The sequence below is a fragment of the Mirounga leonina genome, unplaced genomic scaffold (assembly GCF_011800145.1).
Source record: "Mirounga leonina isolate KUSES-001 unplaced genomic scaffold, KU_Mleo_1.0 Mir_154, whole genome shotgun sequence".
NCBI lineage: Eukaryota > Metazoa > Chordata > Mammalia > Carnivora > Phocidae > Mirounga > Mirounga leonina.
This window is the reverse complement of record NW_023270389.1, coordinates 25942065-25969087: the sequence shown is the minus strand read 5'-3', so window position 1 is coordinate 25969087 and position 27023 is coordinate 25942065. Positions and strand designations below refer to the sequence as shown.

The 27023-nt window shown below is 58.5% G+C and overlaps 2 protein-coding genes across 7 annotated transcripts in view; one reads left to right on the top strand and one right to left on the bottom strand.

Moving 5' to 3' along the window:
• SOX13 (SRY-box transcription factor 13) overlaps positions 1-5569 on the top strand; it is a 45079-nt gene extending 39510 nt beyond the window's left edge. For all 4 annotated transcript variants that reach the window (XM_035010253.1, XM_035010252.1, XM_035010251.1 and 1 more), the window contains exons 8-14: positions 226-311; positions 522-684; positions 1065-1174; positions 1334-1430; positions 1743-1886; positions 2781-2997; positions 3675-5569. In XM_035010253.1, coding sequence (XP_034866144.1) covers positions 226-311; positions 522-684; positions 1065-1174; positions 1334-1430; positions 1743-1886; positions 2781-2997; positions 3675-3951 — 1094 coding nt within the window. In that variant the 3' untranslated portion in view covers positions 3952-5569. The remainder of the gene's footprint in view (positions 1-225; positions 312-521; positions 685-1064; positions 1175-1333; positions 1431-1742; positions 1887-2780; positions 2998-3674) is intronic.
• Positions 5570-5615: 46 nt separating this feature from the next.
• On the bottom strand, positions 5616-26522 carry ETNK2 (ethanolamine kinase 2). Of its 3 annotated transcripts, XR_004680221.1 has the most exons (10): positions 26091-26522; positions 24155-24414; positions 21036-21158; positions 16516-16658; positions 15604-15687; positions 12961-13106; positions 11375-11448; positions 9608-9787; positions 7521-7623; positions 5616-6006 (listed from the first exon to the last, which is right to left on the bottom strand). XR_004680221.1 is itself a non-coding variant. In XM_035010254.1 (8 exons), the coding sequence occupies exons 1-8, from the start codon at positions 26346-26348 to the stop codon at positions 9715-9717; spliced, it is 1161 nt and encodes a 386-aa protein (XP_034866145.1). In that variant the 5' UTR covers positions 26349-26522; the 3' UTR covers positions 8528-9714. The 3 variants fall into 3 exon arrangements, 1 of the variants encoding a protein (XP_034866145.1); XR_004680220.1 differs by lacking the exon at positions 5616-6006 and having other exon boundaries at positions 7357-7623; XM_035010254.1 differs by lacking the exons at positions 5616-6006; positions 7521-7623 and having other exon boundaries at positions 8528-9787.
• Positions 26523-27023: the final 501 nt, after the last annotated feature.

The following is a 27023-nucleotide window of genomic DNA, read 5'->3' as shown; positions in this document are numbered from 1 at the left end:
TTGGAAAGGGCAGGACAAAGGTGAAGATGCGGACCAGCGGGCGGGGCAGTGGGGGATGAGGGCATGGGAAGCCTTGGCACTCTGGGGCTGGGGAAAGCCGTGGCTGAAAGCCGACTGGGCCAGCTTCGAGCTTCTGTCCCCTTGGTGCTGCTGGGACCTCGTCAAGCAGGCCGTCTGCTGTTCTGTGCTCATCCAGGACTTTTCTCCTTGCCGCCTTTTCCGTAGTGGAGTACCCCTTACCGCTGCTGCACAGTCCCCCTGCCCCCGTGGTGAAGAGGCCCGGGGCCGTGGCTGCCCACCACCCCCTGCAGGTACTGCTCCACCCCTCGCCTGGGATGGCTGGGGCTGCCTGCCTAGCGGGTGGTGGGGCCCTCCGTCCTTGTTCACCTGTTCCTGCGTCTCCTTGTCTGTTCCCGGTACGCCTGTCTTTCTCGCTGTTACCACGTGTCCCCTCTGTCCGTCCGTGGGGGGGGGTCTCCTTCGGTGTCTCTCTCAGCCTCTGATCTCTGGGTCTCCCTCAGGAGCCCTCCCAGCCTCTGAACCTCACGGCCAAGCCCAAGGCCCCCGAGCTGCCCAATGCCTCCAGTTCCCCCAGCCTGAAGATGAACAACTGTGGGCCCCGCCCCCCCAGCCATGGGGCCCCCACGCGGGACCTGCAGGCCAGCCCGCCCAGCCTGCCACTGGGTAAGCTTCCTGCCAGGAGGGCGTCTTATGACCTTGGGCATGTCCTTCCCTTCTGTGGGGTTACAGGTTTCTGGAAAACAAGGGTTAGACCTGCTGTCTTTGGCCTCTTTGTTTCCACACTCAGTGCCTCAGAAGCTCCCTTACCTCCTGCCCGCCCCCAGATCTGACTGGGCACCCCCACGTCAGGGATCCAGGCCACGGAGTCGCACAATTTCAGGGAGTGCCAGTCTGCATTCTAGTCCGTTGGCACACGGGGAAACAGCCAGTGTAAACAGCGCCCCCTTGGGGATGTGCAGTGCAGAGGGGTGAGAGGGGATGCCAACCCCCCGTGAACAGGGTTACCTCTCTACGAACCCTCAGCCTCCCCGCTTCTCCCATAGGCTTCCTTGGTGAAGGGGACGCTGTCACCAAAGCCATTCAGGATGCTCGACAGCTGCTGCATGGCCACAGTGGGGCGTTAGAGAGCTCCCCCAACGCTCCTTTCCGCAAGGTATGGGCCCCCCACTCCCCTGCACCGGGGCGCAGGGAACCACCAACAGACAGTGGCTGGGGTGGAAGACTCAAGTCTAAAGCCATCAGAGGGAGGGGTGGAAGGAGGGCAGTGGGGTGATGCAGAGAGGCCGATGTAGATTTCCTCTGTCAACCCCAGGACCTCATCAGTCTGGACACGTCCCCGGCCAAGGAGCGGCTGGAGGAGAGTTGTGTGCACCCCCTGGAAGAAGCCATGTTGGGCTGCGACATGGACGGTAGGACCCCAGGCTGGTGGGCAGGAGGGCCCGCCTCTGCTTCCCACGGGGCCCAGGGTGGGTCAGGTCGTCTCTATCCCTAATGCCTTTTCTCCCATAGTCTGTCTCTGGAGTCCCCTCGTGTGTCTGTCCCTTGTCAGTCCCCGGCTGGGCCTCTGCGGAGGTCTTGCTGCTGGTGTCCAATGGCGGCTGTGGGAGCCCCGCCATCGCCCCCTAGGGATCAAGTAGGAGATGACTGCCAGCCGCGGAGGCCTCTCCTTCCTTACCCCAGAGGAGCCGCCCCGCCTGGCTGACTCCACTCCTGTCCCCCAGGCTCCCGCCACTTTCCTGAGTCCCGCAGCAGCAGCCACATCAAGAGGCCCATGAATGCCTTCATGGTGTGGGCCAAGGATGAGCGACGGAAGATCCTCCAAGCCTTCCCGGACATGCACAACTCGAGCATCAGCAAGATCCTGGGTAAGGGCCAGTGGTGGGGTGTCTGGGAGCTCTCAGGGCTCCAGGAGACAGCTGTCAGGATGACCTTCAGAGGAGTCTGGGGTACAGGGGTCAGGCCGGATGTGCGGAGGCTGGGTCCTGGGGTTTTGTATCGTCATAGGGCTCTTTGGTTAGCACCTGCACCTAAGAACTCAGGCGTGCGTGCGTGCGTGCGTTCTTTAGCCCCTGATCTCTCCCTAACCTATTCTGCTGTTGGTCCAGACCCTTGGAACTCTGGCTCTGGCAAGAAAGAGGAAGGACTGGTGTTCTCGGGCTATCCTTAGAAAGGTTTTATATATATATATATATTACATATATATAAAAATTAATATTTTTTAGATATTTTTAAATAAGTGTTAATTTAATCTCTACACCCAACATGGGGCTCAGACTCATAAATAAGAGTCAGATGCTCTTCCGACTGAGCCAGCCACTGCCCCAGTAGAAAGATTTTTTTTTTAAATTCTATGTCCTGACTGGAGGTCAAGGAGGGATGTAGGGCAGGTGGGGCTAGAAGCTGGCCGTTGTCTTCAAGATGGAGGCTCTTGTCTCTTGTCAGCCGAGACAGTTGACAAGGTATTTTGTCTTAAGCAGGAGGCCAGGGGGGCTGTTCTTTTGTTTATGCAAATCATGCAGACCAGAGGCCTCCCAGAAGTTGCTGGGTAGTCTGGGACGTGGTAGCACGTGCCAGCTTCATTCATTCATTTGCTCAAGGGACCTCCAAGGAGCACCTGTGTTGGGCCAGCTCCTTGCTAAATGTCGGCACATAGATCACCTCATGGACTCACCTGGGGACCCAAGTCTTGGGGCCTGCAGGGGGGCTGGGGATGGTGGGCAAAACCCCACACTGACCGCCCACCCCGGGGCCCGGGCCAGGCTCCCGCTGGAAGTCCATGACCAACCAGGAGAAGCAGCCGTACTACGAGGAGCAGGCGAGGCTGAGCCGGCAGCACCTGGAAAAGTACCCCGATTACAAGTATAAGCCCCGGCCCAAGCGCACCTGCATCGTGGAGGGCAAGCGGCTCCGGGTGGGCGAGTACAAAGCCCTGATGAGGACCCGGCGCCAGGACGCCCGCCAGAGCTACGTGACCCCGTGAGTTGCGCCTCCCTGGGTGGTGGGGACCGTGCACGCGTCCCTGCGCTGCGCAGGCTGATGCTGGTGTGTGGCGGCCTTCGTCGGGGTCTCCGGGGGTGCTGTCTGGCCTGGAGCGCACGTGTGCGTGGGCGTCGTGTGTGTCTCCCGGGGCCCACCCGTGGGGCTGCAGGGGTGTAGGGTAGGGGTTGTACCTGACTGGGGGGCGCTGGCCACGTGTACCTGGAGGAAAACGTGCCTGTGAGTTACAAACTCCGTGAAAAAATTCAGGGCTACTAAAAACAAAGGTGCTTCTCATATAGGGGGTGCCTGACTTGTCAGAAGCAAGCACTTTCGTGGATTCATGTAAACGGGAACCCCCCTGGGGCATTTAAGTCTATCGCTTCCTAATGCTGAGTCCCACACGTTCCCCCGGGAGTATCTGTGGAACACGCTCCCGGCCCTGAGGCCGCACGTGTGTGCTGGGCTGTGGCTGACCGTGAATGTGGCCATCAGAAGGCAGCTGGGGGGTGGTGGGGGGGGTGGAGTGTGTGTGTGTGTGTGTGTGTGTGTGTGTGTGTCAGAGCCGAAAGCGTGGTGGTGGGGTGGGAGGGCACAACCCCAAAGCGGGTGCGGGGAGCTTTATGGGGGTGCAAAGTGAGGGTCCTTCTGCAACGTGCCTCTTCTCTACCCTGCAGTCCCCAGGCCGGCCACCTGCAGATGAGCTCTCCCGACGTCCTGTACCCTCGGGTGGCAGGCATGCCCCTGGCTCAGCCCCTGGTGGAGCATTACGTGCCCCGGAGCCTGGACCCCAACATGCCTGTCATCGTCAACACTTGCAGCCTCAGGGAGGAGGGGGAGGCCACGGAAGACAGGCACTCGGTGGCAGAGGGTGAGCTGTACCGGTACAGCGAGGACGAGGACTCGGAGGGCGACGAGAAGAGCGACGGGGAGCTGGTGGTGCTCACAGACTGATCCGAGCGGGGTGGGCCCGGCCTCCTCCCGGGGAAGACCCGGCCCCCAGCCCATGGGCGCAGCCAGCCGGCCTGGACTCTGTTGGTACTTGGACTTGGGCCTGCCCGGGAGAGGGGCACAGCTGTGCACTTGTAGATAGCCTCCTGGGGGGAGATGCCCCCCCACCAGCCCTGCGGCCACGCCCAGGGAGCTGCTGGCCTCACCGGGCAGGACCTGTAGAGTGGTCGGGGGCTGAGCGCCTTGGCCCATGGGGCCCATGGCCAGCAGACACTGTATGACCCTCCCCTCCTGCAGGTCTCCTCACCCCCGGGGTATGGCAGCTCCAGACCTGTCGCCCTGGGGCCACATGCTTTGTTTCCATTCTTGTCCTGGCTGGACCAGCCCCTGTAGGACCAACCCCCCCCCCCCCCCCCCCCCCCCCCCCCATCGCTCCTCTATCACAGGATCACTTTGTGCAAAAAGGTCTGGCTGTCCCTCGCTGTCTTGATCTTCTGCCCAGCCTGTCGTGCCTCTGGCTGCGGAGTATAGATGTGTGCGCGTGTGTTTGTGTGTGTGTGTGCGTGCGTGCACACGCGTGTTTCCATCTGTTCACTCATCGCGCAAGGTCTTTATTGAGCACCTGCTCCGTGCCAGGCACTGTTGCTGAGTTCCTGTGGGTGTCTCTTGATACCACTCTTGCTTCTCTGGGGGCCTCTCCGTGCTTCACTGTCCCCAAATTGCTACCTCTTTGTCAGTCTGGGTGTCTCAGGTTCTGTGTGTCCTCGTGTGTGTTTCTGTCCTCGTTTCTCTGCAGGGCTGTTCTTTGGTCTCCCTTTCTTGGGGTCTGCGCCTCTGCCCTTTTGATACCGCTGGCCAGTCTGGGTTTCTGTGAGGCCCCTGGTCAGCCCCGGGGCCCACCAGCCGCCCTGACCTCCCCTGCCTGTCCCTTCACTCCCTCCCTGACTCTCCCCTGCCGGGCCGTTCCCACAGAGCCATTTTTAGCTCAGAGCAACAGGGGAATGTGCTCAGCCTCCAAGGGGCTCGGTCTTCGTGCCCCAGCCCCTGGTCCCAGCCTGAGTGCCGGGAGTTGGGGACAGGAGGACTGATGGTGCCCCCCTTCCTGACAGTTGACAGAAGCCCTGGAGAGCCAGGGCTCCTCATGGCAGCTGGTGAGTAGGGAGTGGAAGTGGGGGGGGCTCCCCATTCTTGGGTTGGTGAGGATAAGACTGCCCCTCTGCCTGCTCCTTTCCCCTCCCCCACTCACACTGGGGAACTTGCCTCAGCTCCTGCTCACATGGACAAATTATTTCCCTAAGAAAAATCCCACTGGCACCTGACTCCACAAAGATCCTGAACAGCCCTTGGGTCAGGGTGGGAAGGGAACCCCAAACCCACAGGGGCAGATGTGGCATCTGTGCCTAACCCCCCCCCAATCTCCCCTTCCTCTCCATCCCCCCCTTCCCTCAAGCCCAACTTCTCTCCAGGCTGTTTCTTTTTTTTATGACTGTAAACATAGATAGTGCTTTATTTTGTTAATAATAAGATAATGATGAGTAACTTAACCAGCACCTTTCTCCTGTTTACACTTGGGGAATTTTTTTGTTTTCTGTTGGCATAATAAAGACAGACCATTTCAGAATCTGGTTCTTACTTCGGTGGTGGTGGGGGGTCGGGGGGAGCGGGGAGGCTGGCCTGGAGCCTGAATTCCTAAATGTGCCGCCAGCCCGGGCACCACTGCCCCCTTGTGGCAACTCCGGGGAGCTTCGGGCATGGGATCTGGGAGCAAACCTCGGAGGCCAGTGAAGCCCAGGCCAAGCCTTTGGAGTGACAGATGCCACCCAGAGAGCCTGCACCCCAGAGAAGACCCTGCCCCTGCCTCCATGAGGTAAGCTAGACTTCACCACACATTGTCTACCCCCGTCCTAAGAAAGACGGCAGTAGTGAGAGCCCGGAAGCAGTCAGGAGGCCAGGACTAGCCCCATGGCCTCTGCTGGGAGGTGGGTGTCAGGTCTCCCCTCTGGGCTTCGTCCTCCTCTGAAAACACGTCGGTTAAGCCTTCACCGTAGTTCTTATCTCCTTTTGGAGATAGGAGCCCAGTGAATACCTAAGGGAGGTGGTGGACCCTCCTCCCAGGAAAGGACTCCCATGGGTGCCCTGAGCCCATTTAGGAGCCCTCCGGGCTACTGAGTAATGAAGCAAGGTCGCTAACGATGTGCTTCAGGGCTCGATGACCTTTGTTTTGAATGAGGATTTCAAAGGCGGACCACACTAAGAGAAATAACAGCCCCTTAGACTTAAGTTTTAGTTCGTCATCAGCCCTTTTAACAGTGATCAACAAAAGGACCAACTCTTATCAAACATTAATCCCATTGTATGGAATGGGGGCAGCAAAGCTGAAGGGTAATTCTAGTGGAAGAGTGAGACTTGGGTTGGATTAATAGAGGTCGTGTGTTCACAACCAGGGAGATAGGAGAGGGTGGGGGTGAGAGAAGTTAGGTGTGGTTCATTCCAGGGCCTCTAACTGGGGAGTGAAGACCCCCCCCCTCCCCAGGAATTAGGTCCTGGCATTTTGGCTGCTGGCCTTTGCGGGTTCTTCCCAGAGCTTTAGGCCTCCTCATCTTATCTCAGGCAGGGTACAAACACAGCCCAGCCTCCCTGGCCCCCCAGGAAAAGACCCAGGTGGTCCTTGAGGAGCATGGCTGACTGCGGCGCCTGCCCTCTAGTGGTCGTGGGGAGAATTGCTCATTTTAACTTGGCACTGTCCTCCCGAACTTCAGACTCCACTACCTCCCACACTGTGTTCCTAACCAAATCAGGGCAGTCTGTCTGGACCCTCCCAGCCAGGCTCACCCTCATTCCCTGCCAGTCCTGAGTTCTCACTTCCCTATTCCCAGGTCCTCTGTGGCTTCAGGGGAGCCTGGGGCCAATACTGTCGTCCTCCCACTCTAGGAACCCTTGTCCTGCCCTCATTCCAGCTGCTGGGATGGAATCACATGCCCTGCATGCTTTTAAGATGGACAGTGCCCTCCACGAGGACCTCTGGTTGGTACCCTGGAGCCCGATCCCTCCTGTCCCAGGATAGGCAGGATACGGTCAGGTAGGCAGTGAGGCCAGGAACAGAAGGTCCTGGTCATTACCAGAAGGCTGGGGCCTTCTCTGCCCTCTCTTTGCAGGAGGCACAGGCCGAGGGTCAGAGCCCAGCCGAGAGCAACCTCTGCCCTGGTGTGCTTTGCCCGGAGCTCCTGCTGTGTGTCCAGCAAAGGTCTGAGAGAGTAGAGCCCAGCGCCCCCGGGAGTTGCCACGGCCTGGTGCTTGGAACCAGGGGGGCAGGGGTGCTGGTTAGTCTCGGGTGGCAGTGAAAGGAGAGACAGGACTCCAGGCTTTGAGGGAGAGGGGCCTCCTAAACTACCCCCCCACACACCCCTGCCCCCACCTGCCCCCTCTCCGGGAGCACTGGAGGAATGAGGATGTTTTCTCAAAGGCAGTGGGATGGTGCCTGCAGGTTCTCTCCTTTGGTGCAGGTGGTGGCCGGGGCCGTAGGGGCACAGGATGGTACCTGGGGGGCCCCGTCCCAGCCATTCCCTGCTCACCACTGCAACACCGTCTCCAACGCTGTGACATCAAGGCCCCAGGAGGCTGGAAACGAAGCTGCCTTCCCAGTGGTTATTTCTCCCCTCAGCTCCAGAGGTGGATCTGAGAGGAACAAGCAGGGTGGGCACTGCCCTTTAGTCCACAAGAAGGCCCTGCCCACGAGCACCTGACCCCATGGTACCCCTGAGGGGCCCTGCCTGCCCAGCCCCAGCACGGTCCCTAGGCCGGGGCCCACCTTTTCCCCCACGTCCTCTCCCGTACCCTTCCTGGGCTTGGTACGGCTACCCCCGAGGGCCCCTGGCCATACTGGATCACCATGACCTTGAAGGCCCCAGCTGCTGGGGCTAGCTCTCCTCCAGCGGTTTCCATGGCAGCCGGTACTTTCGCCGGCAAAAGCCAAACAGCCAGAGTCTACCTGGCAGGCAGCCACTGCTCTCCCCGCTCTTCAGGGCACCGGGCACCTTCTGGGGGGCCTTGGGCACCTTCCGGGGGGCCCTGGAGGCAGCGCTGCCTCAGCAGCCCGGGCTGCCGAGAGGGGTACCCCGGCTCTCCTTTGAGCTTCTGCTCTCCCTTCCCTCTGGCCATCTGAGAGAGTAACCGATTCATTCCAGAAATCATCGTTGCCTGCTCTCCAGCAGAGCAGCACCCCCGCCCCCTCAGCGGCTAGGAGCCAAAACCGGCCCAGGAAGAAGGTCCTGAATGCGTCCCCGCAGGGTCTCACCGGTTTCCCGCCTGGTGAGGCCCCAGCCTAGCTCCCTTCCCCAGTAGCAGTGTCCTCCTGGGCTCCCCTTATTCTAGCAAGACGGTCAAAGGCAGAAGAGTGGTGGAGGCACTAGACCGGTCCAGACCTATCCCAAACCAGGAGCCCAGGCCTTGCGAGCCAGGTGCACGGAGGGTGGGGTAGGAAGCGTGCAGCCTCAGGGACCCTTGGAGGCACGGGCTGCAGCAACCCCCCACCCCACTGTGGGGGAACTAATCCATCATCCCCTCTATGTCAAAGTCAAATCCTCACTGTAGGCACTCAGACACAGAGTGGTCCAGAAATGGCCATTTTAATGCAGAAAACCATGATAATTTACAAATGAATCACTTTTTTTGGGCCAGAGCCAGGAGGCTGTGAGGGCAGAGAGAAGGTGGAGGCCATTGAGAGTCCGGGGCCATGAGCTCAGCACCTTCACGACCCATCCTACCCAGGCTCTTGGATGCCCGGTGAGCCCCGAAGTCCCTAGCCCCGGCCCCTTGACTCCCACTACTCATTTCCTAGTGGGAAGTGCTTGGGTCAACTTCAGGACAGAAGGTGGAGAGGGGGAGACAAATCCTTAGAACTGAGGCCCTGGAGGGCAGGGCAGGGAACAAGGCAGGAAGCTGCTGGCTGCTATTGGCCACCCCCCTCTGGGTTCCGTCCCCCTCCGGCCAAACACGAAGCAGAGCTGGGCTCTGGAGGCCCAGGAGGGCACCACCCCCTTGCCTTCCCTCCCAGCAGGTGGCAGAGAGACAGAACACAAGCACAGAGCAAAAAGGGCACGGGAGGTGAAGGAGCACAGGGCCTGGGGCAGAGGTCTGGGAAGGGGTGGTTTGATTGGATCTGGCTTGGAGAAAGGGAGGGATCTCAGATGAGGCGGCTTTGGGGGGAGCCGTTAAACCCAGTTCTAGACCATCCCCCCCAAGATATGTACATCCATCTGTCAGAGTTGGCATGATGCTGGTTTGGGTTCATCAGCACCTCCCACGTGAGGCATGCAGGGGGAGATGGGCTGGAGGCTCAGGGCACTGGAGGTAGAAAGGAGCCCTCCCACCTCCCCCTTTCCCCAAGCCAGGAATGTCAAAGACACATCTAAGGCAGCCCCGATTCCAGCCTGGCCTGAGGCCAGGAATACTGGGCTTCCCAGGGGTGGTTGTGGTCCAGGCCCTGGCTGACTACAGGCACTTCCCCAAGCCCCCCAGCCCCCTCCCCCCAAGTCTGGCAAGGTGAAGGGGACCCCCCAGAGCTGGGTCCTATCAGCCCCTCCAAACAAAAGCATGTGGTCTCCAGCAGCATCCACTGGGGGCTGGCGGCAGGGGTGGAGCCTTCTTCCTGGACACCCACCTGTCCCCTCTCCCACCTTGTCCAAGTGTGTGGCCCCCAGAGCAGGACAGAGCCCTGGAGAACAGGTCTGGCCGGGCAGATGGGTAAGGGAGAGATGGGGAAGCTGGTCACTTTGGCATCTCCAAGGCTGACACTTGAGGCTTCACCTTGAAGTACTGGTGGAATCGGATCACTGCGTACCTGCCGGAGGACGAGAACAGGAGCCCGGCTAAGAAGGAAAGCCAGGTGGGCCCGACCCGGGGGACTCTCACCGTGAGCAAGTCTCACCAGCTCAACCCCAGGGCAGGCGGAAGTTTGTTTTTTTAACTTTATTTTTCTTCTTAGATTGGACTGGAGCAGCCCTTCCCCAAATGCTTTTGTTGTTGTTGTTTTGTTCTTTAAATCCCTTTAAAGCTCTCCAAGACTTTTTCAGTTAGCAAAACTGAAACTCTGTACCCATTAAACAGCAATTTCCCGTATCTCCCTCCCCGCGGTGCAGGCTTGGCAAAAACCACTCTACTGTTGTCTTTTTAAAAAAAAAAGTTTAAGTAAACACACCACATGTGGGGCTCAAATTCATGAGCCCAAGGTCAAGAGTCGTATGCTCTACTGACTGAGCCAGTCAGGTGCCCCCCTACTCTCTGTTTCTATGAACTTGACTAATTTAGTTATATAAGTGGAATCCTACAGTATTGGTCTTTCTGTGACTGGCTTCTTTCACTTAGCCTGTCCTCAGAGTTCGTATGTTGTAGCATGTGACATGGCTTCTTCTCTTTAAAAGGCTGAGTAATATTCCACTGTGTGTAGACCACACTTTGTTTCCCCATTCAGCCATCCATGGACATGGTGTTGCTCCGCCTCTTGGCTGTTGTGAATAATGCTATCAACGTGGGTGTGCAAATAGCTCTCTGACCCCCTGCTTTCAACTCTGGCTACACACCCAGCGGCAAGAATACTGGATCGCCCAGGAATTCTATTTTTAACTATTTGAGGAAGCACGGTATTGTTTTCCCCAGCAGCTGCGCCATTTTACGTTCCCACCAGTGGCGTCCAAGGGTTCTGATTTTCTACATCCTTCCCAACCCTTGTTTTCTGTTTATCTGCTAATAGCCATCCTAGGTGTGAGTGAGATCTCACTGTGCCTTTGACTTGGATCTCTCCAGTCGCTGTGAACACTGTGAAGTCAGGGTAGTGACTCCTTTCCAGCTGAGGGAGGGGGACAGGGCAAGACGACTAGACCAGTATGGAGAAACGCTAGACAAAACGATTCCTGGTCCTTAAGGACATGTGTATTTGATGATGGAGCCAGGAGTCAGTAATCCGGTACGGTCTCGGTGCGGACCCTAGTACCTCACTGAAGGAGGAGCCGGGCCCAATATTGCACATGGTAAGCGCTCAACCACCTGAGTGACCTCAGGGAGTCACTTTTGCTCTCTGGAAGAACTCTGTCCTCTCTGCTATAAAATGAACAGGTTTTTCACCACCAGGTTCTGTGGCTAAGAGCAATGGCCTAGGTCGTAAGATGGAGGAGGGAAAGCAAATCTCCTACAAGGCACAAGGGGAGGGTTCAAGAACTTTTGACTACTTTCAGAGTGGTGCTCTGGGCTCAGATGTTTCCCCGAGAGTGGTGACTCCCCTGGATACGGGGTGGCTGGAATGGGGACAAGTTAGCAGAGCAGAGGAAGGGACTTTGGATGTTCTCCCTGGGCTGTCCTTTGCCCCCACACCCTTGGCTCAAGCTACTCCTTTCCCCCCTCCCCACCACCCCAACTCACCCCCTGCACTCACCTGAGGAAATCAAAGTCGATGGTGGAGAACTGGCTCTGGATGAGGGCCCAGAGTGCCCAGAAGAAGTGAGATGCCTGGAAAGGGACCAAAATGAGTTAGCAAGGCAACCACTCATGCCTGTCACGAACCCCATGGAGCTAGAGGAAACGGTCACCCTGGAAGACACAGAACTAGGACACTGGCCGAGACACAACGGGGTCTCCCTGGCACAAGTCAGGGGAATTCTGGAGGTCAAGTCACTGGACTGCACTTGGGGGCTTCACTCCCTTGAGAAAAAGGCAGAGTTCTACCTGCTCCAGGTAGGGGTCAGCGTAATGGTTCTAGAACTTTCAGCTTGTTCCCCAGCCTGAGCATAGCTCCATCCCTGGCTTCTCCCCTGCCCAGGGGAATCTCCTGGGGCCTTCAAGGCCAAGGTACCAGGATAAGATGAACCCCTGCCCCAGAGCACAGGCCCAGTCCCACGGTCATCAGGAGGAGCCCTTTAACTGACCTCCTCCACCCCTTTTCCCTCTTCTGTCCAGAGATGGGTTGGGTTGAGAAAGGAGTGTAGATGTGGGAGCAAGAAGCCCCGAGTCTGGGCTTTGACTAAGCCTTCAACTGCTCTCCCTCTGGCCAGAGGCGCCCTCGGGGCCAGACCACCCCACCCCAGGCTCAAGAAACCAGAGCCTGCTCTCAGCTGTCCATGGGCAAACAGCAGTGACATCATGACTATCCCAGGCCAGGGCCCCCCCACCCCACATCCTGCTCGCCCTGGGGTTGGCTGCATAGCACCTCCCCCCACTTTTCAGGATTTCAAGGGGCATAGATCAATTAGCCACATGTCAATGATTACATGGAAACCTTTAGCAAGAGGAAGGCATAAGTGGAAGAGCTAAGGGGAAGAACCTGATGGAGAATCGGTTTTGTGCCAATGAGGGAAACCAGGAGAGGTAATCCAAAATGACACGTAAGTAAAGATTCTACTTAAGCTCCATGATGTATTGTGAAATCCAGGGCAGTGGACTTGTCTTCTTGCCTGACATTAGTAAGACTAGTTAGCAAGCCCCTGGACACACACCGGAGGAGACTGGGCATGAACCGGGTACCCTGGATAAATGGCACTCAAAATCAAGAACTGACAGCTCAGTAACTTGAGCAGGAAGAGCCTGATGGGAGAGGCTTACATGGAGTTGAGTCAGTGAAGGTAGCTAACAAGGAGGATTAGAACTGACATTCTTTATCTCCTCCAAAGGCTTAAAAAAAAAAAAAAAAAAAAGGCGTTTAACTGCAGCATGAAAGGCTAAAGTTAGATGCTAGAGAGAACTGCTTGTCCAAATGAGAGAACTGCTAAAACAGGAAGCTGGGCTCTTTCTTGGAAGTCTTTTCCTAGAAAGGAGAAAGAGACTTGACAGGGTACGGAAAAGCAGGCAACAGGGCATCTCAGTATTCTGGGGATGCCCAAGAGGGCTCTTCCCAGACCTCACCTCGGGTCCTGGGGTCCCAGGACCTCACGCCTCACCCCGGCCTCTGCTTCCTCCACCCTGGGCTGTGGGAGCGGAGGAGCTGGGGTGGGCCCCTCCTGCCGGCCCCTCCCGGCTCACACTTACCAGGGCAAACTTGTTGACTTGCACATAGAGCCTCTCCACCTCCCTGGGGGTCACGGCCATGCCCTTCTGTGCCTGCAGGTAATAGCGCAACCACCGAAGCTGGGTGTCCCGGCCCGGGTACCGGCAATAATCCACCTCGTTCACACCTGATGGGAAGCAGCCACGGGGCAGTTGCTGGGAGGTGGGCCCACCTGGGGAGGGGGCTCCTCCAGCTCATCGGGGGTTCCCCGCTCCCCTCAAAACCTCCACGTACATCCTGCCGGGCTGTGCCTAGGAATACAGCCTCCTGCCCACCAAACTTACCCTATGTGTGGAGCTGGGGGCGCTGCTTTCCGTGGGCTGGAGGAAAGCACAGAGGCAGACTGGTTGTAGGGCGAGGCATGGTCTTGGATGTGACAGGGACCCCTAAGACAGCATCACTGTACCCCCGTGCCCTTTATAGGAACTACGGCCCACAGGAGGTGCTCTGTCACAGCACCACGTCAGGGGCCTCCCCTTTGGTGGGATGCTGACCAGTGAGCCCTGCACAAGGCCTTCCCTCCCACTGCCTGGAGTCTCTCATTTAGAAGCGTGGGGTCTCCGACTCTGCCTCCTGGACCAGTGTTGAGCTGGCTCCTTCAAAACCTCGCCTGCAGAGCTTGCTAAAAACACAGGTTCCCAGGCACCTCTAGCCCCCTGTCCAATTCTCCAGATGATTCGGAAATGCAGCCAGGCTTGGAACCCCTGGACCGGGTGGCTTCGATTCCTTCCGGTCCTGCCCTTCCTTGAGTCCTCGAGCTGCCAGCCCAACGCGCACCAGCCACATCCCGGGCCCTGTGACAGCGGCTTGCCTTCGAGCTGGGATGGAGAGTCGTAGTTCACTTAAGACAGGACCAGGACCTGGCCACCTTGCCCGTGGTCTCTTCCTCCCTCTCCTTTCCAAGCTTCCCTCATACTCCTGGAGAAACACAGTCTCCTGGGGCCCCAAGAATCCCCTGGTGCAGGTGTAGAAACTCAGGCCCAGAGAGCAGAAGCTCGCTCCCGGTCAGCCAGGTAGAGGTGAGGTCACGGTTAGAACTCTTACCCCTGCCTCCCAGAACGGGGTCTCCCTGCTCCCGAGAACCCAGGCGTTCTCCCTCCCCAGTTCCCAATCTCCTTCCCTGCCTTCCTCCTTCCTTCGCAACCTGGGAGCAGGATGCAATCTGCCTCTTTGGAGAAATTCCAGCTGGACCTTGCTCTATGTGGTGGGTGAGGAGGGCTTAAAATGCTTCAGACTGATCCCTTCTGGAAAGGCCAGCGGGTCTGGCAGCTGCGCGCTCAGAGGCCCACGGCCTCTGCTCGGTGCCACGCCCCACAGCATCACGGCTCTGCCCAGCTGAGGCCCCACCGTCCTATGGGTTCCTAGATGCAGCTGCTGGCCACCCTGGGCAGTCATACCTTCAGGTGCAATGAGCGCTTGCCAGACTTGATCACCTGGGGTTCTTGAAGGGGCACAACTGGCCAGGCTTGGGCTGGGGAGTGGCTGAGGCTGGGCCAGGTGGCAGTTTTGGAGCTGGTCTGGGTGTGTCTCACCTGTCCTGCATCCCAGGGGCTGGCCCCGTCACGCTGAGCACCCCACACTGCCAGTCGGATGATGTCCCTCCAGCCCCGGGGTCCAGCTTCATCCATGGGTTGCCTCTCTGGTCCCATCACATTGTTTAACAATGAAGCCCTCAAGCTGGAAAAACCTGCCCAGCTTCCTCACACAAATGATTCTATTGTAGATCCTGGGCCTTTGCTGAGCTGGCTAGCGCAACACAACAGCCCTCATCCAACCCCATCCGCTCCGGCGCCGGTCTCCCTTAGCTACCGGCTGGCTTCCCTGCCTAGTACCAGCAAACACCAGCATGAGGCTTAGCATGTGCTACGTGTGTGTGTGTGTGTGTGTCTCACGTTGATGGGAAGAAGTAGGTACTATTAATATCTCCACTTTCCAGAGGCCTAGAGAAGCTAAGTGACCAGCCCAAGGGTCACACAGCTAGTAAGCTACAAAGCCAGGATTTGAACTTGGACAGTCCAGTTGCAGAGTATATGCTTTTCACGAGTTCCTCCTAGATGATTCTCATCAGGCCACTAGCTCGTTCTGCTCCTGCTCTGCATGCAGGACCCTTACTCACGATCGTGCAGGTGATGCTGGGAGAAGGCAGCCTGGGTGAAGGGGCAGGCAGAAGCTACGTCTGCCCAGGGGAAGGGGCCTTTTTCTTAAGATTTTTTAATTTTCTAAGGTAATCACCCTATGTGGGGCTTGAACTCACAGCCCCAAGATCAAGAGCCGCACGCTCTTGAGCCAGCCAGGCACTCCGGGGTCTTTTTCTAACTCACATGCCAAGCCTAGTGTCCTTAGGGGTCCTATGGAGGGCACATTCTCCTGATTTGTACCAAACTGCCAGATGGGCTAGCAGGGGTCAGCTGTGTGTGTGTGTGGGTCCAGCCTCCCCCATGAGACTTGGTGCTCCCTCAAGGCAAGCTGTGCCTTCCTCCATAAGTCGTGAGATTGTGGAGGCCAGGGCCTGTCAGGTCTCTACCCAGCGAGGCCAGAACCCCCTCTCATCCTCACCCTGGACCTGGCCATCCATCACGAGGAAAGTATCTTGAACAAAGACCAAACAGCAATACCCTTCTCACCTGCAAACTCATTGAAATGGTTGCCAATGTCAAAGGCCTGGTAGTTGTAGCCGGCGTACTCATAGTCAATGAACCTTACGTGACCTGCGAGGCAGGAGAGAGGGATGAGGGTCGGTCCCCGGAGATAGGGGAATGGCCTGGTCAAGTCCCCACAGACCTCCGGAATGCACGCACGGACTCTGGCTGGCCTCTGGTGGCAACCCAGCCCCCACCCTCCCCAGTGGCCGCCTTCGACACTGTTCTTTTGTCCATCTGCCCTCCGGCTGTCCCTCACACAGGTGGATGCTCAAGCTCCGCTCATCTACAGACGTCTGTCCTCAGCATGGCCGAGGACCAGAAATAAAGGCCAGGGCTCCCTGGGGCTGGAGCTCTCATTAGGCACACAGGAAGGTTCTGTCTCTAGGAGGGCCTGGGCCACCCCAGATGCCCTCAGAAGCCCAAAATGTTGTCGGCGGGGAATGGGTCAGGTGGCCTCACATCAAGGACCTCCACAAACCAGTTTTGAGTTCTTTCTGGGCATAGGTTTTTCTAAGTGGAATTTTATTTCCTTTTCCCTTTCTCGCTCTTTTTTTTTTTTTAAAGACTTTATTTATTTGACAGAGAGAGACACAGCGAGAGAGGGAACACAAGCGGGGGGAGTGGGAGAGGGAGAAGCAGGCTCCCCGCCGAGCAGGGAGCCCGATGCGGGGCTCGATCCCAGGACCCTGGGACCATGACCTGAGCTGAAGGCAGACGCTTAACGACTGAGCCACCCAGGTGCCCCTCCCTTTCTCTCTTAAATTAACTTGAGATCTAAACTGGAAGGTCGCCTTTTGCTTGTTCAAGGGCCAGTGTGAGGACCGGCACCCGGAAGGCAGCTGATCACTCAGGCCCGGCCCAGCTGCAGCCCAGCCAGAGCCCGGGAAGCCGTACCTTTGGTGCTGTCGTAGATAATGTTCTTGCAGAGCAGGTCATTGTGACAGAAGACCACAGGGGAGTCCAACAGGGACAGGTGCTCCTTCAGCCAGGCCAGCTCCTGTTCCAACACCTCCACCTGGGGGACATCTGCGGAAAGGCTGGGCAGCGGCCAGAATGGAGGCTGACAGTAAGACAGGCCGCCACTGGGCCTCTGGAGCCCTGAGCTCTGGCCCTGTCACCTCCTGCTCCTGCAGAGGACCCCTGGACAAAGGGCCCGCCCTTCAGACCCTCACTTTTGTCCTCTGGCGCTAACGCGTCCTGATCTCCTGACTTCCTGCAGTCACCCTAAGCAGCTTATTAAAACACGGGCGTAAAAGCATTTTGCAAAGCTTGTATGTCCCCGATCCAATGGCATCCCTGCCACTTCACGAAAGGGGGAGGAAGGTAAGGAAGGAGGCACAGAGAGAGGACAGGAGGGGGGAATGTGCATCCACACGAGAACAAGGGCAGAGGGGAGGGCTGTGAACAGAGCCGCTTTCAGGGCGCTGGGGAAGATGCCTGCAAGGAGGTATGTTCCAAGACTGGCTGGCGGAGGCATCACAGTGCCCTGCAGAGGGCACGGACACTCCTGGCCGGTCCCCCTCCCCTTCTAGCAGCTGGTGTCACAGGTGGAAAGGACCAGAGAGCTCATAAAGCCTAACTTCTCATCTCACAGAGAGACCACTCAGGCCCACTTAAGAAAGCAAACAAACTGCTTCTTGGGCTCACTCCTACAAGACCAAGGAACTATTAAGGCCTTTCAATCAAGCATTTGCTCTGAAGCTCCCTGGTGACTTGTCTCCTCCACCCTGAACTAGGGGCATGTGTGTCCTTGTCCCAGACCGCACATGTGTGGGCAACTTGCAGGCAGGAACACAGATGACAAAGGCCAGCCCTCTTTCTGCCCTGCCCCATCCCGCAGCACCTAAGGCCTTGCTGCTGAAAGAAACCCACGTTGAGGAATGAATGAATGGACGGGTCAATCGGTGCTGGTAGCAAAGGCCATGTGGAAGTTGGTGAGGGCACGCTGTGCTGGGATGCTCTGAACTTTGGTCCCCAGGAAGCACACAGGACTGTGTACATTGAAAAGCCAAATAGCACAGCCCTTAAAACCCCAGAACCACCAATGGGTGGAGGGGAGGAGGCTGGGGTTTTATCTCTCGTCTGTCTCCATGTAGCTCCTGTTTGCTTTCTTATCCGAGGCAGCCAGAGTACATGCAGGAGGATGAGCGTGAGATCCGTCCTCCCGACCCTCCCGAAGGATGCCCCGTCAGCCCCTCACGCGGCCCAGAGGCCAAAACATGGCAAAGAGCGTTCGGCAACTAAGGCATCCCCCTCTCCCCCTGGGAAAGGATGAGCGGCAGGCTCCCTCCCAGGCTTTGAGAAGGTCAAAGCTAGAGAGGATCTTAGGCCTCTAGTGCAAATCTTTGGGGAAATGGAGGCTCAAGGAAGAGGGCAGAGGCCTTCCAGCTTCCAGATGTTTCTTGCACAGCTGGACCCTCTTCCCCCTCACCCAAGGGAAGCAGTCCTCAGCCTGTCCATGGATGCAAAATCAAGCGGAACCTCCTAACTGTGAGGGCCTCGGTGCCCCTCAGAGGCTCTGCACAGGCCACTCTGAACTGGGGAGAGTCTAACAAGGGGGGTGGATCTGGGGGGAGGGGGGCTTCCTTTAGCCTCACTGGAGTTTATCTCTGTCAACCGGTCTGCATAAACGCACTTCAGTCTCGGCTCTCCTTAAGAAGATACCTTTCAAGATTTTTTCTTTTCTTGGTCCAAGACCATCTAAAGATAAGAATTAGGAGGGCTCCTTTGGTTTGCTCTGGTCTCAGCCTGAAAAACATGCCTTTGACATCTAAGATACCTGCTGCCCAGGCCCTGACCCCCACCTTACCCACCCCAAGGCCACACAGATGGTTACTGTGGGAGCGGTCCAGGCCTTCTATCTCCCTGGGCAGCCTCCCTCCCCTGAGCACTTGAAACCCCGCCAGCTTCGCTACCTTCAGCCCTGAGCCCACTAGACTTTCTCAGGGCTGTGCAGTTGGCAGAAGAGCGGCCACCACCGTGTCACAGAAGCTGTCACACCCCCCCCCCCGGAAACCTGGGGGTTCCTCCTGATGAAAACACTTCTGCCTGCCTGCCAAATACCCACTCAGCTCGCCGGATCTGGGTGGAGGGAAGTACCTTCTCCCACAGTGGACTGAGCGTTGGAGCTTCCTGGCTCATCACCTCCACCCTTAAACCACTCAACCCATCCCCATCTCCTCCTGATGCCCCCAAAGCAGCGATCACCCCCCACCCTCTATGCCCAACCAAACACCAAGGCCACCAAAATCTATTTCCACAGGGTGCCTGATGCATCCCCCACTCTCCGTGCCCCCCACTCCATCCACCACCACCACCATGAAGCTGCCCGTGGATCCTGCCCATTCAGTTACAACACTCCCTGAGCTGGTCGCCCTACCTCCAATCCCTACCCCCACTTCCCCAAATCCCACCTGATTCTGTCCTTTACAATGCCAGAGAGCTTTCTCCCTAAACCACAGTCATGGTCCCTTGCTCAGAGGCCTCCACAATGACTGCTAAATGAAATGTTGGCTCCTTAACCTGACTTGGAAGGGTCCTTCCAGTCTAGCTCCAAACCACTTCCCACAGCCCTTCCCAATCGCTCCTGAAGGCCCACTCCGGCCACCCTCATCCACTGGCCACCATGAGCCAAGTGTGTTCACACCGTCTCCGCCAGCCTGAGCGGCCTCCCTTCCCAGCTCTGCCCCTCTACCTCTGCCAGGAAGACTGGCCCTGGTTCTCCCACCGCCACATGCATTACACGCCCTGCCTTCTTTTGTCGCTTCGCATGGGCAGGTCCTATTTACCCAGATGGTTCCTAAGCTCCTTGAGGGCAGGGCCAATGTCACGTCCGTATTTTTCATTGTTTTAAATCGCAGTTGATGTTTGTGAAATGCAGGATTGACTAAATCAGGGTTATTAGACTGCGACTAGAGCTCAAGAGTTTCATCTCATCCAGGTGACTGCTCATCACAGCCCCGCTTGGGGAAGGTTAGGCAGTTTAGGGCAGGCACCGTCCCCTAAAGAGGCTCCGAAAAGTTAAACAACTTGATTTGCCAAGGTCAAATGTATGACAAGAGCAAAGGTAGTCGGTCAGCTCTTCTCCAGGGACCACTCCGCTCCCAACAAGGTCACCCCTGAAGGTTACACAGTGACAGTACAAAGGAAGCTAAAGTAGCAAGGGTCATGCCTGAGCAGCAGGTTTGGACTCTAGCCCTCGAGCTGCCACCGACCTTGGGCAAGTCCCACCCCCTCTCCAGGCCTCAGTTTTTCCATCTACCAAATGAAAGTGGTGGGCTGCATGATCAGAGGGTCCTGTTGACTCAGACACCCCAGGGTCCTGCTCTCCATGTGTTGTTTTAGCCCTAAGCGATAGGCAGTCCTTGTCCCAGAGATAACATTTGGCATCGAAGGTCTGAATGTGGGCCATCCTGGACAAATAGTCCTAAAGCAGTGCTTGATAATCATTAAGTGGGAGGATCCAGATAAAGTCACGCGTGCGTGCGTGTGTGTGTGTGTGAGAGACAGACAGACACACACATTTGAGACAGAGTTAATTATTGTCTTGTCATCTTAGAGGAGGGAAGGAGATACCCTACTCCCATGAACCTTTGGAACAAGGGAGATGTTCAACCCAGCAGGGAACATGGAGGGATCAGAGACTCACTACTGCCTTCCCCTGGAGGGGACAGGGGTGACCCACTCTTCTCTCCAACTCTCTATGCCTCAACGCTATGCTGGGGAGCCAGGCAGCTGAAGGCCAGAAGGACTCTCAGGTTGCTGGCCAGAGAGCCTAGCTGTCTGGGAGCCCCGGCTTCCCTGGGGAAAGGCACTGTCAGGATGGGTGGAGTGCCAGTGAGGAAACTGTTAAGCTGTCAGTGTGAACAAGGTGAGGAGCAGGGTCCTCAGGGGCATGTGTGGACGAGAGGCGTCTAGGCAAGTAGCAGGAGTCTTGATGTCCCAAGGGCTTGTCAACTGACAAGCTGAGTTCTGACTGACTGAACTCGGTCGGCCTCACCCCATTCTCAGAGGCCAGGCTCTCCCTTCTGGTTGCTCAGAAAGCAGCTTAGGTAGAAAGGGCCCTGGGCTAGGAAACAGGACCCTGCCTCTGATGAGCCCCCAACACTGGGTAAAGCTTAGACTCTGAGCCTCAGTCTCCTTTAAGTAAAGGGGGAGACGCAGTCCCCAACCCTCGTCTCTACCACAACCAGAAGACTCAAAGTGAAATAAGCACATAAGCTTAAAGCTGTGGATCTAAGTTCCTGAGATTCAGTCGATCGGCCCAACTCTGCTTGGAGACAGAGACTCAGCAGTCAGGACTGGAGCCCCTCAGCCTCTGGGTGGGGTGGGGGACAGAGCCCAAAGAATGGAGGCGGGATAACATGGAGGCAGCAGAGACCATGGCAGCTTTGAACCCTCCCAGATCTTTGTACCTGGGGTTGATCTCGTTCTTCACAAGGGTGAAGTAATTGTGCATCTTGTGCCACAGGGTGGGCTTGGGCAGGCTGCCGTTGGCGTGGATGGTGTGAATCTTTGCCATTTCTAAGGCGATGAGCCTAAACAGAAAACAGAAGAGTAGAACATCAGTGTGGGGCAGGCCCGTCCCAGCTCAGCCCCTCCTGACCAGAAAGGGGTCCTACAGGGTGAGGACTGCGGGCCAGTTAGAGGACTGAGTGTGGGACAGCTCTTTTAGGGATTCTCGCTCCTGCAGCAGGAAGGTCTTAGCAGAAGGCATGAAAATGACGTAAGGCCTTTAGCCCAGCAGTGACCTTTCCAGAACCAGAGCTGGGGCTGCTTCAGGGAGCAGGAAGGCAAAGCAGTAGGCCGCCGGCCACAGGTCAGTGACCCTGCCCCACCCCAAGGTCGTGTACCCACAGCAACCCCTGAGGACAGAGGGGTCACCTGGGGATGGGGGCAGGGGCCCTCCTCCCTCCTTGGACTCTGATCCATGCCGCCAGGGGGAGGTGAACGCAGGGCACCGAGGGATCAGGGGGGTGGTGATGCCAGGCTGGAAAGAAATGCCCGCCTCTTATCAGCCTGGCCAAGGTGGGGAGGGAAGCAGGCCGGCCCAGGGCAGCCCCTTCCTCTGCGGCAGGGAGTTGATGCTGGCGGCTGGGCGCCAAGGACGCAAAACAAACCAGCGTTCTATTTTCAAGTCCTCCTGTGGACATTATCCAAGGTCCCGGGAGAAAAGGAGGGGGCGGTGGGGAAGGGGGCTGGGAGAGGGCGGGGGCGGATGGAGGACTGACCGGTCAGAGAGGGAGGGCCTTGATAAGGACCCCAGCGTCTGAGGCCCTGCGTCCCAGCTGGGCTCCCCCAGTCCTCTGGCAGCTGTCCCTGCTGGGGCCCCACCCCCAGCCTGGCTGCCAAGCCTCCAACATTCACGCTTCCTTCGCCTCTGCCTGTTGCTCGAATAATAATCACTGGGAAAGACAACAAAGGCACTGGCTGTTTGAAACCTTGTTACTGAGCTGTTCCAGGGACACCCCTCCCCTTGCCAGGTCCTGGGAAGGGGCAGGCCATCACCCAACAGGATAGCAGGGCAGTCTAGGGTCTCCTCCGGAAGCCCCCCAGGCTCCCACCTCCTGAAGGGTGGAGGGGGCAGGGGGTGTGGCAGCCACCGAGAGGGTGAGCGATGAAGGCTGTGCTTTCAGAGGCTAGAGGCCCCGGGGCAGGAGGGAACCCGCCAGGGTTTTAGGCGAGGCAGGGAAATAGACCTGAGACCCAGGCCTTCCCTTCCCAAAGGAAGATTCTGACTAGAGCATGAACAGAGCGTTTCCTTGAATATCAATAGGGCTGTTGTCTGGAAAAGCAATGAAAGTAACCTCAACACTCAGCATTTTTATGCTGCAAAGCCTCAGCAGGCAGAGGTTGGGAGGTGGGGTTCAGGGGAACATGAGGACGTGGCTCCCCAAGGCCTCCTCCTTGCCTTTCCCTCAGAGATCCACCTTCACCCGAGAAAGATAATGGTCTATCCTTGGAAAATCATCAGGGAAGAGCCTACCTCCTACACCTATCCCAGTTTCTGGCTCTCCCCCAAATGTAAAGTTGTTATCGAACCTACATCCATCTTCAATCTTCCTGACAGTGCTGTTTCCACGAGAGAACAAGGAACAGCACCATATTCACAGAGGTGGCCGGAGACTGGGAGTGACCTGGGGAGGACCTGCCAATATTTGAGCTTATTTACAAAGACTTGAAGGAGAACTAGGAGCATAGCGTGGGAGAAGCCAGGCCACGGTTCCCCGGGCCCCCACCCTCCTCTGACCTCCTACCTCCAGGCTGGGCACTCAGCGGGAGCCTGAGAAGACCACTGAACAGGTTTGTATGTCCCCCTAACTCCAGACACACACACACACACAACATACAGCTCAACATAAATATCCTAGGGCCTGACCAGGCCAGAAGCAGTGCTCTGGAGTACTAGGGGGGAAGGCATCTCAGAGTCCCTTCTAAGTCCCTGGAGGGCCTGTTAGGGGTTCTCCGCAAATAGGGCCAGGTGCACTTACTTGGGGTTAACTGGGTAACAGGTAAGGAAGCAAAGAAACTTCTTGGTCTACTCCCTAGATGGGCTTTTATTGTTTCTCCTCGGGTATTTGGGGGTATTTGGAAGGCTCCTTCTCCTTGGGTGGGACAGGACTGATCCCAAGGATCCCAGGCCAACCCCTGTGCTACTGTCCAGGGTCAGGAGTCAACCTCAGCCTGCCTGGGACCTCGCTATAGTCGGAGGGCTCCACACGCAGGTGCGGCACGGGGGTGGGGGTGGGGGATTCTGCCTGACATCCCTGCCCAGAACGGTTAGAAGAGAGAAAGGCACTCTGGGCTCCTCTTTAGTTCGCCCCCTTTCAGACCCCACAGAGCCATCCACGGTGCTTGAAGGTTAAGTCTACTTCCTGGGTCCTACACACCCAGGCATTCAATGGGAGGGGCTCCCAGGGGGTCATGGGTTCTTGTGGGCCTCTGGAAGGAAGGCCTGGCAGCTGCCCAAACCTGGGCTCCCAATTTGTCAGGGAACCTGGAAGGAGCTCAGCCTGGGGGAGGGCTGGTGTCTCTCTGGGCTGCTAAACCCAAGCTCACCCTGGATAGGGCCCATTCTCCTAGCATGCTTGAGCTCCTGGCAGGAGGGGAGGGGCAGGAAATCCTGGGCGCTCTGGGGATTTGGCTCAGATTTCATTTCCAAGGCTCTGAGAGGTTTCCAGGTCAGACATGGGGTGGGCAAAAGGGCTGAGGCATGAGGCCAGGAAGCGGAGCCCTGCTGCATTTAGGGAACCAGGTCCTTTGGTCTCAGGTTCACCAAATTCTCACTTGCCTCCCTAAGAGGCAGGTCCTCCTTCTAGCAGATGACACTGAAAATCCATTCAAAGCAATGGCCCCTCTCTGCAGAGCAATGCACGTGCGCGCACGCGCACACACACACACACACACACACACTTTTCATGCAATGAAGTTCACAGACCTTATGACTCATTCATGGACTCCACTCTATGCCGAGGAAGCTGGCCAAGGCCTGAGGAATCGTAGGAATGAATGGTACCCCGGGCCACCTTCTCACCTGAAGAGCCGGGGCTCCCGGATGTGCTCGGGTCCCAGGGCCATGCCCCTCATGTACTCGTAGCACAGCCCATTCTGGAAGGTGCAGTAGAGTTTGGGGGCACAGCCATGTGCTCGCAGCAGCTGGAAGTTCCTGACCTCATTCTCCCGGTCCACCAGCAGCTCGGTACGCTCCCCGTACACCCGGACCAGCACGCAGTCCCGCATGTCCTCCTCCACGTAGCAGGCCACCAGCTTGTTGGTGATGCCATCGGTGAAGCGCTGGCATGCGGAGGGGGAACACAAGAGCGTGTGGGGCAGGGTCTCTGCTCTTGCCCCATGGCTCCCCAGCTCCAGCATGGGGTGCTCATTTGCATGCCCAGCACAACCACGCAGAACCCCCCCATTCTTTGGCCCTCTAACTTAAGAGGAGCTCAGCACTGTTCCTAATGCCCTACCCTCCTCAGTGGTTGGGATAGCCTGAGTTCGAGAACAAAACCTCGGCTCAGGCACCCTCACCTCTCCTGGGTCTGGCAGATGGGACTTGGCAGTGGAAGAATTTCCACACTCCTTGGTGGGAGAAGCCCCCTCCCCCCTTCTTACGTCTCCATCCCTGAAAGAAACCTCCATGGACCAGAATGTGGCCAGGGAGGAGCAGGAGTTGCCCAGGACAAGTACATTCTGACCCAGCTGCCTCTCACCATCTGCCCAGCCGGGGACTCTTTGCTGCACCTCACGCCCCATCCAGCAGCAGAGGTGCGGAGGTTGGCACCCAGCCGAGGGCTTTGGTGGTCAGAGCTCCTTAGGGCCTCTGAGTTTCAAACCAGAAGAGACAGTAGGCCATGGGCTGGGGAAAACAGACTCTCTGGGTACGGTGACAAGGAGGAATGAACCATGGAATTTATAGGGCACAGTGTGACAGAGCTGGTAGGGGCTTTAGAGGACATCTGAACCAATTCTAGGTGGGGAAACTGAGGCCCAGAGAGGGGAGAGACTGGCAGGTAGCGCGTTCATCAGTGCTGGAATTAACTTCAGACCTGCTGGATCCCTTGTGGGTCTTCAACCAAAGTGGGTCTTTTATTTTGAAAATGCTATCCACCCATCATTCTCCCAAGAGGTGTCTGTTAGCCTCCGCACTGAGTCGGGGGACGGCCTTTCCCCACCCAGAAGGCCCTGGCAGCACCGAGCCCCCGCCATTCCAGCACTAGCTGCAGGTGCCCGGCTCAGGACTCCTTCCTCAGCACGCAGCTCCCAGAGGGGCTGGCGGGGGAGGGTGAGCAGGTGAAGCCTCTTCAGAGGATGCAGATCAGCTGGGGAGTCTGCCTGAGGCTCCTCCGTGGGCGGCTCTGCCCACACCTGTGTCCCCGAGAACGTGCCCAGCTGAGGGTGGGGAGGCCCCCTGTGTGGGGGTGCTGAGCCTGAGCCTGGGGCGACGGGGAGGGTTTCCACCCAGCGCGGGGGCCCTGGGCTAGCCGGAATGCCACACGGTGGCTCCTGGGACCGGCAGGAACCGCTCAGAGCCTGGAGACTTTGCTCCCACCGCCGGCTGGAGAAGGGGCAGGGATGTGTGTGTGTGGAGGTGGGGGGCTCCCTTAAAAGTTCCTGCCTGCTCAGGTTTCAGCGCCGGCCGCGCGCGCTCCTCCGGGCGGCGACAGGGGGTGGGGCCCGCGCGCGCAGCTTGCTGACGGTGGGCAGGTGGACCTCCGGCGGCCCGCGAGCCCCGGGAGGAGGGGGCTGTGGGGGCCGGGGAGGGGGGCTGTGGGGGCCGAGGGAGGTGGGAGCCTGGCTCTGCTTCGGGGCCAGAACAGACGAAGCAAAATACACACCCAAACCACCATTGCAACCCTGCCCTGCGCACCCGTGGGACCGCCACCCGGAAGGATGCACGGACAGACGTCCACGCATCCCCGCTCCAGCCCCGACAGGGCCCCAGGCCGGCCCCGCGCCCGCTCGGCTACCTTGGTCCGAACTTGCTCGGGCTTCCAATGCGGCCGCAGCTCCTGGATGAGGCGCAGGGCGCCCGGGAGGATGTCGTCCTGGTCCACGGATATGCCGAAGCAAGGGACGGCGGCGGCCCTCGGGGCGCCCGGCGGCTCCCGGCAGCCCGCGCTGGCCGCCGCCTTCTCCTCCATGCCCCATGAGCACTGCGGGCACGGCGCCTGCCGCCGCAGGTAAAAGGGCGAGCACGGCAGAGGAGCCGAAGGGGGCACAGCCATTCCCAGCAGCCCCACCCCCTCGGAGCCGCCGCGCGAGCGCTAGCCCCTGCGGGGGGGCCCGGCGCGGCGGTGGGAGTGGTAGAGGAGGGGCCAGGGGAAGTCCATGACTCAGGAGCCCGCTGCCCGCTCCGATCGGCGCCCGAAGCCGACCCGGGAACGCCGGGGCCCGCCGCGATTGTGACATCATCACGGGCGGCGGGCCGCGGGGCGGGGGCCCGGGAACGCCCCCGCCCCGCCCCCGCCCCGGCCCCCGGGCCGCGGCGGGCTCGGCGGCCGCCGCTACCTGGAGCGCGGGGCGGGGGTGACGCCCTCTGGGAGGCCGTGACGCCGGGGGCGGGGCCCGGGCTCGCCCCGCCCCGCCCGCCCCGCCCCCACCCGGGCCCCAGGCCCCGCTGCGCCTCTCGGCCTCTGAGCCCGGCGAGGTGGCCGGCCTCCTTCCTCTTGCCTCGGCGGGGGCCGCTCTCCCCGGGCAGCCTGGGGCAGGCCCGGGGGAGGCCTCTTCCTGCGCCTCTGCTCCAGCCTGGTGGATGGAGATCCGGCTGCCGCCGAGGTCGGCTTGGACTCGCCCACCTGTGCCCCAGGTCCCTCCTGGAAAAGGAGTCCCCTGCTGCATCTCAAAGGCCCTTCCCTGCAGGGAGCTTCCCCAGGCAAATCCTGCCCCCCTCCGCCCCCCAC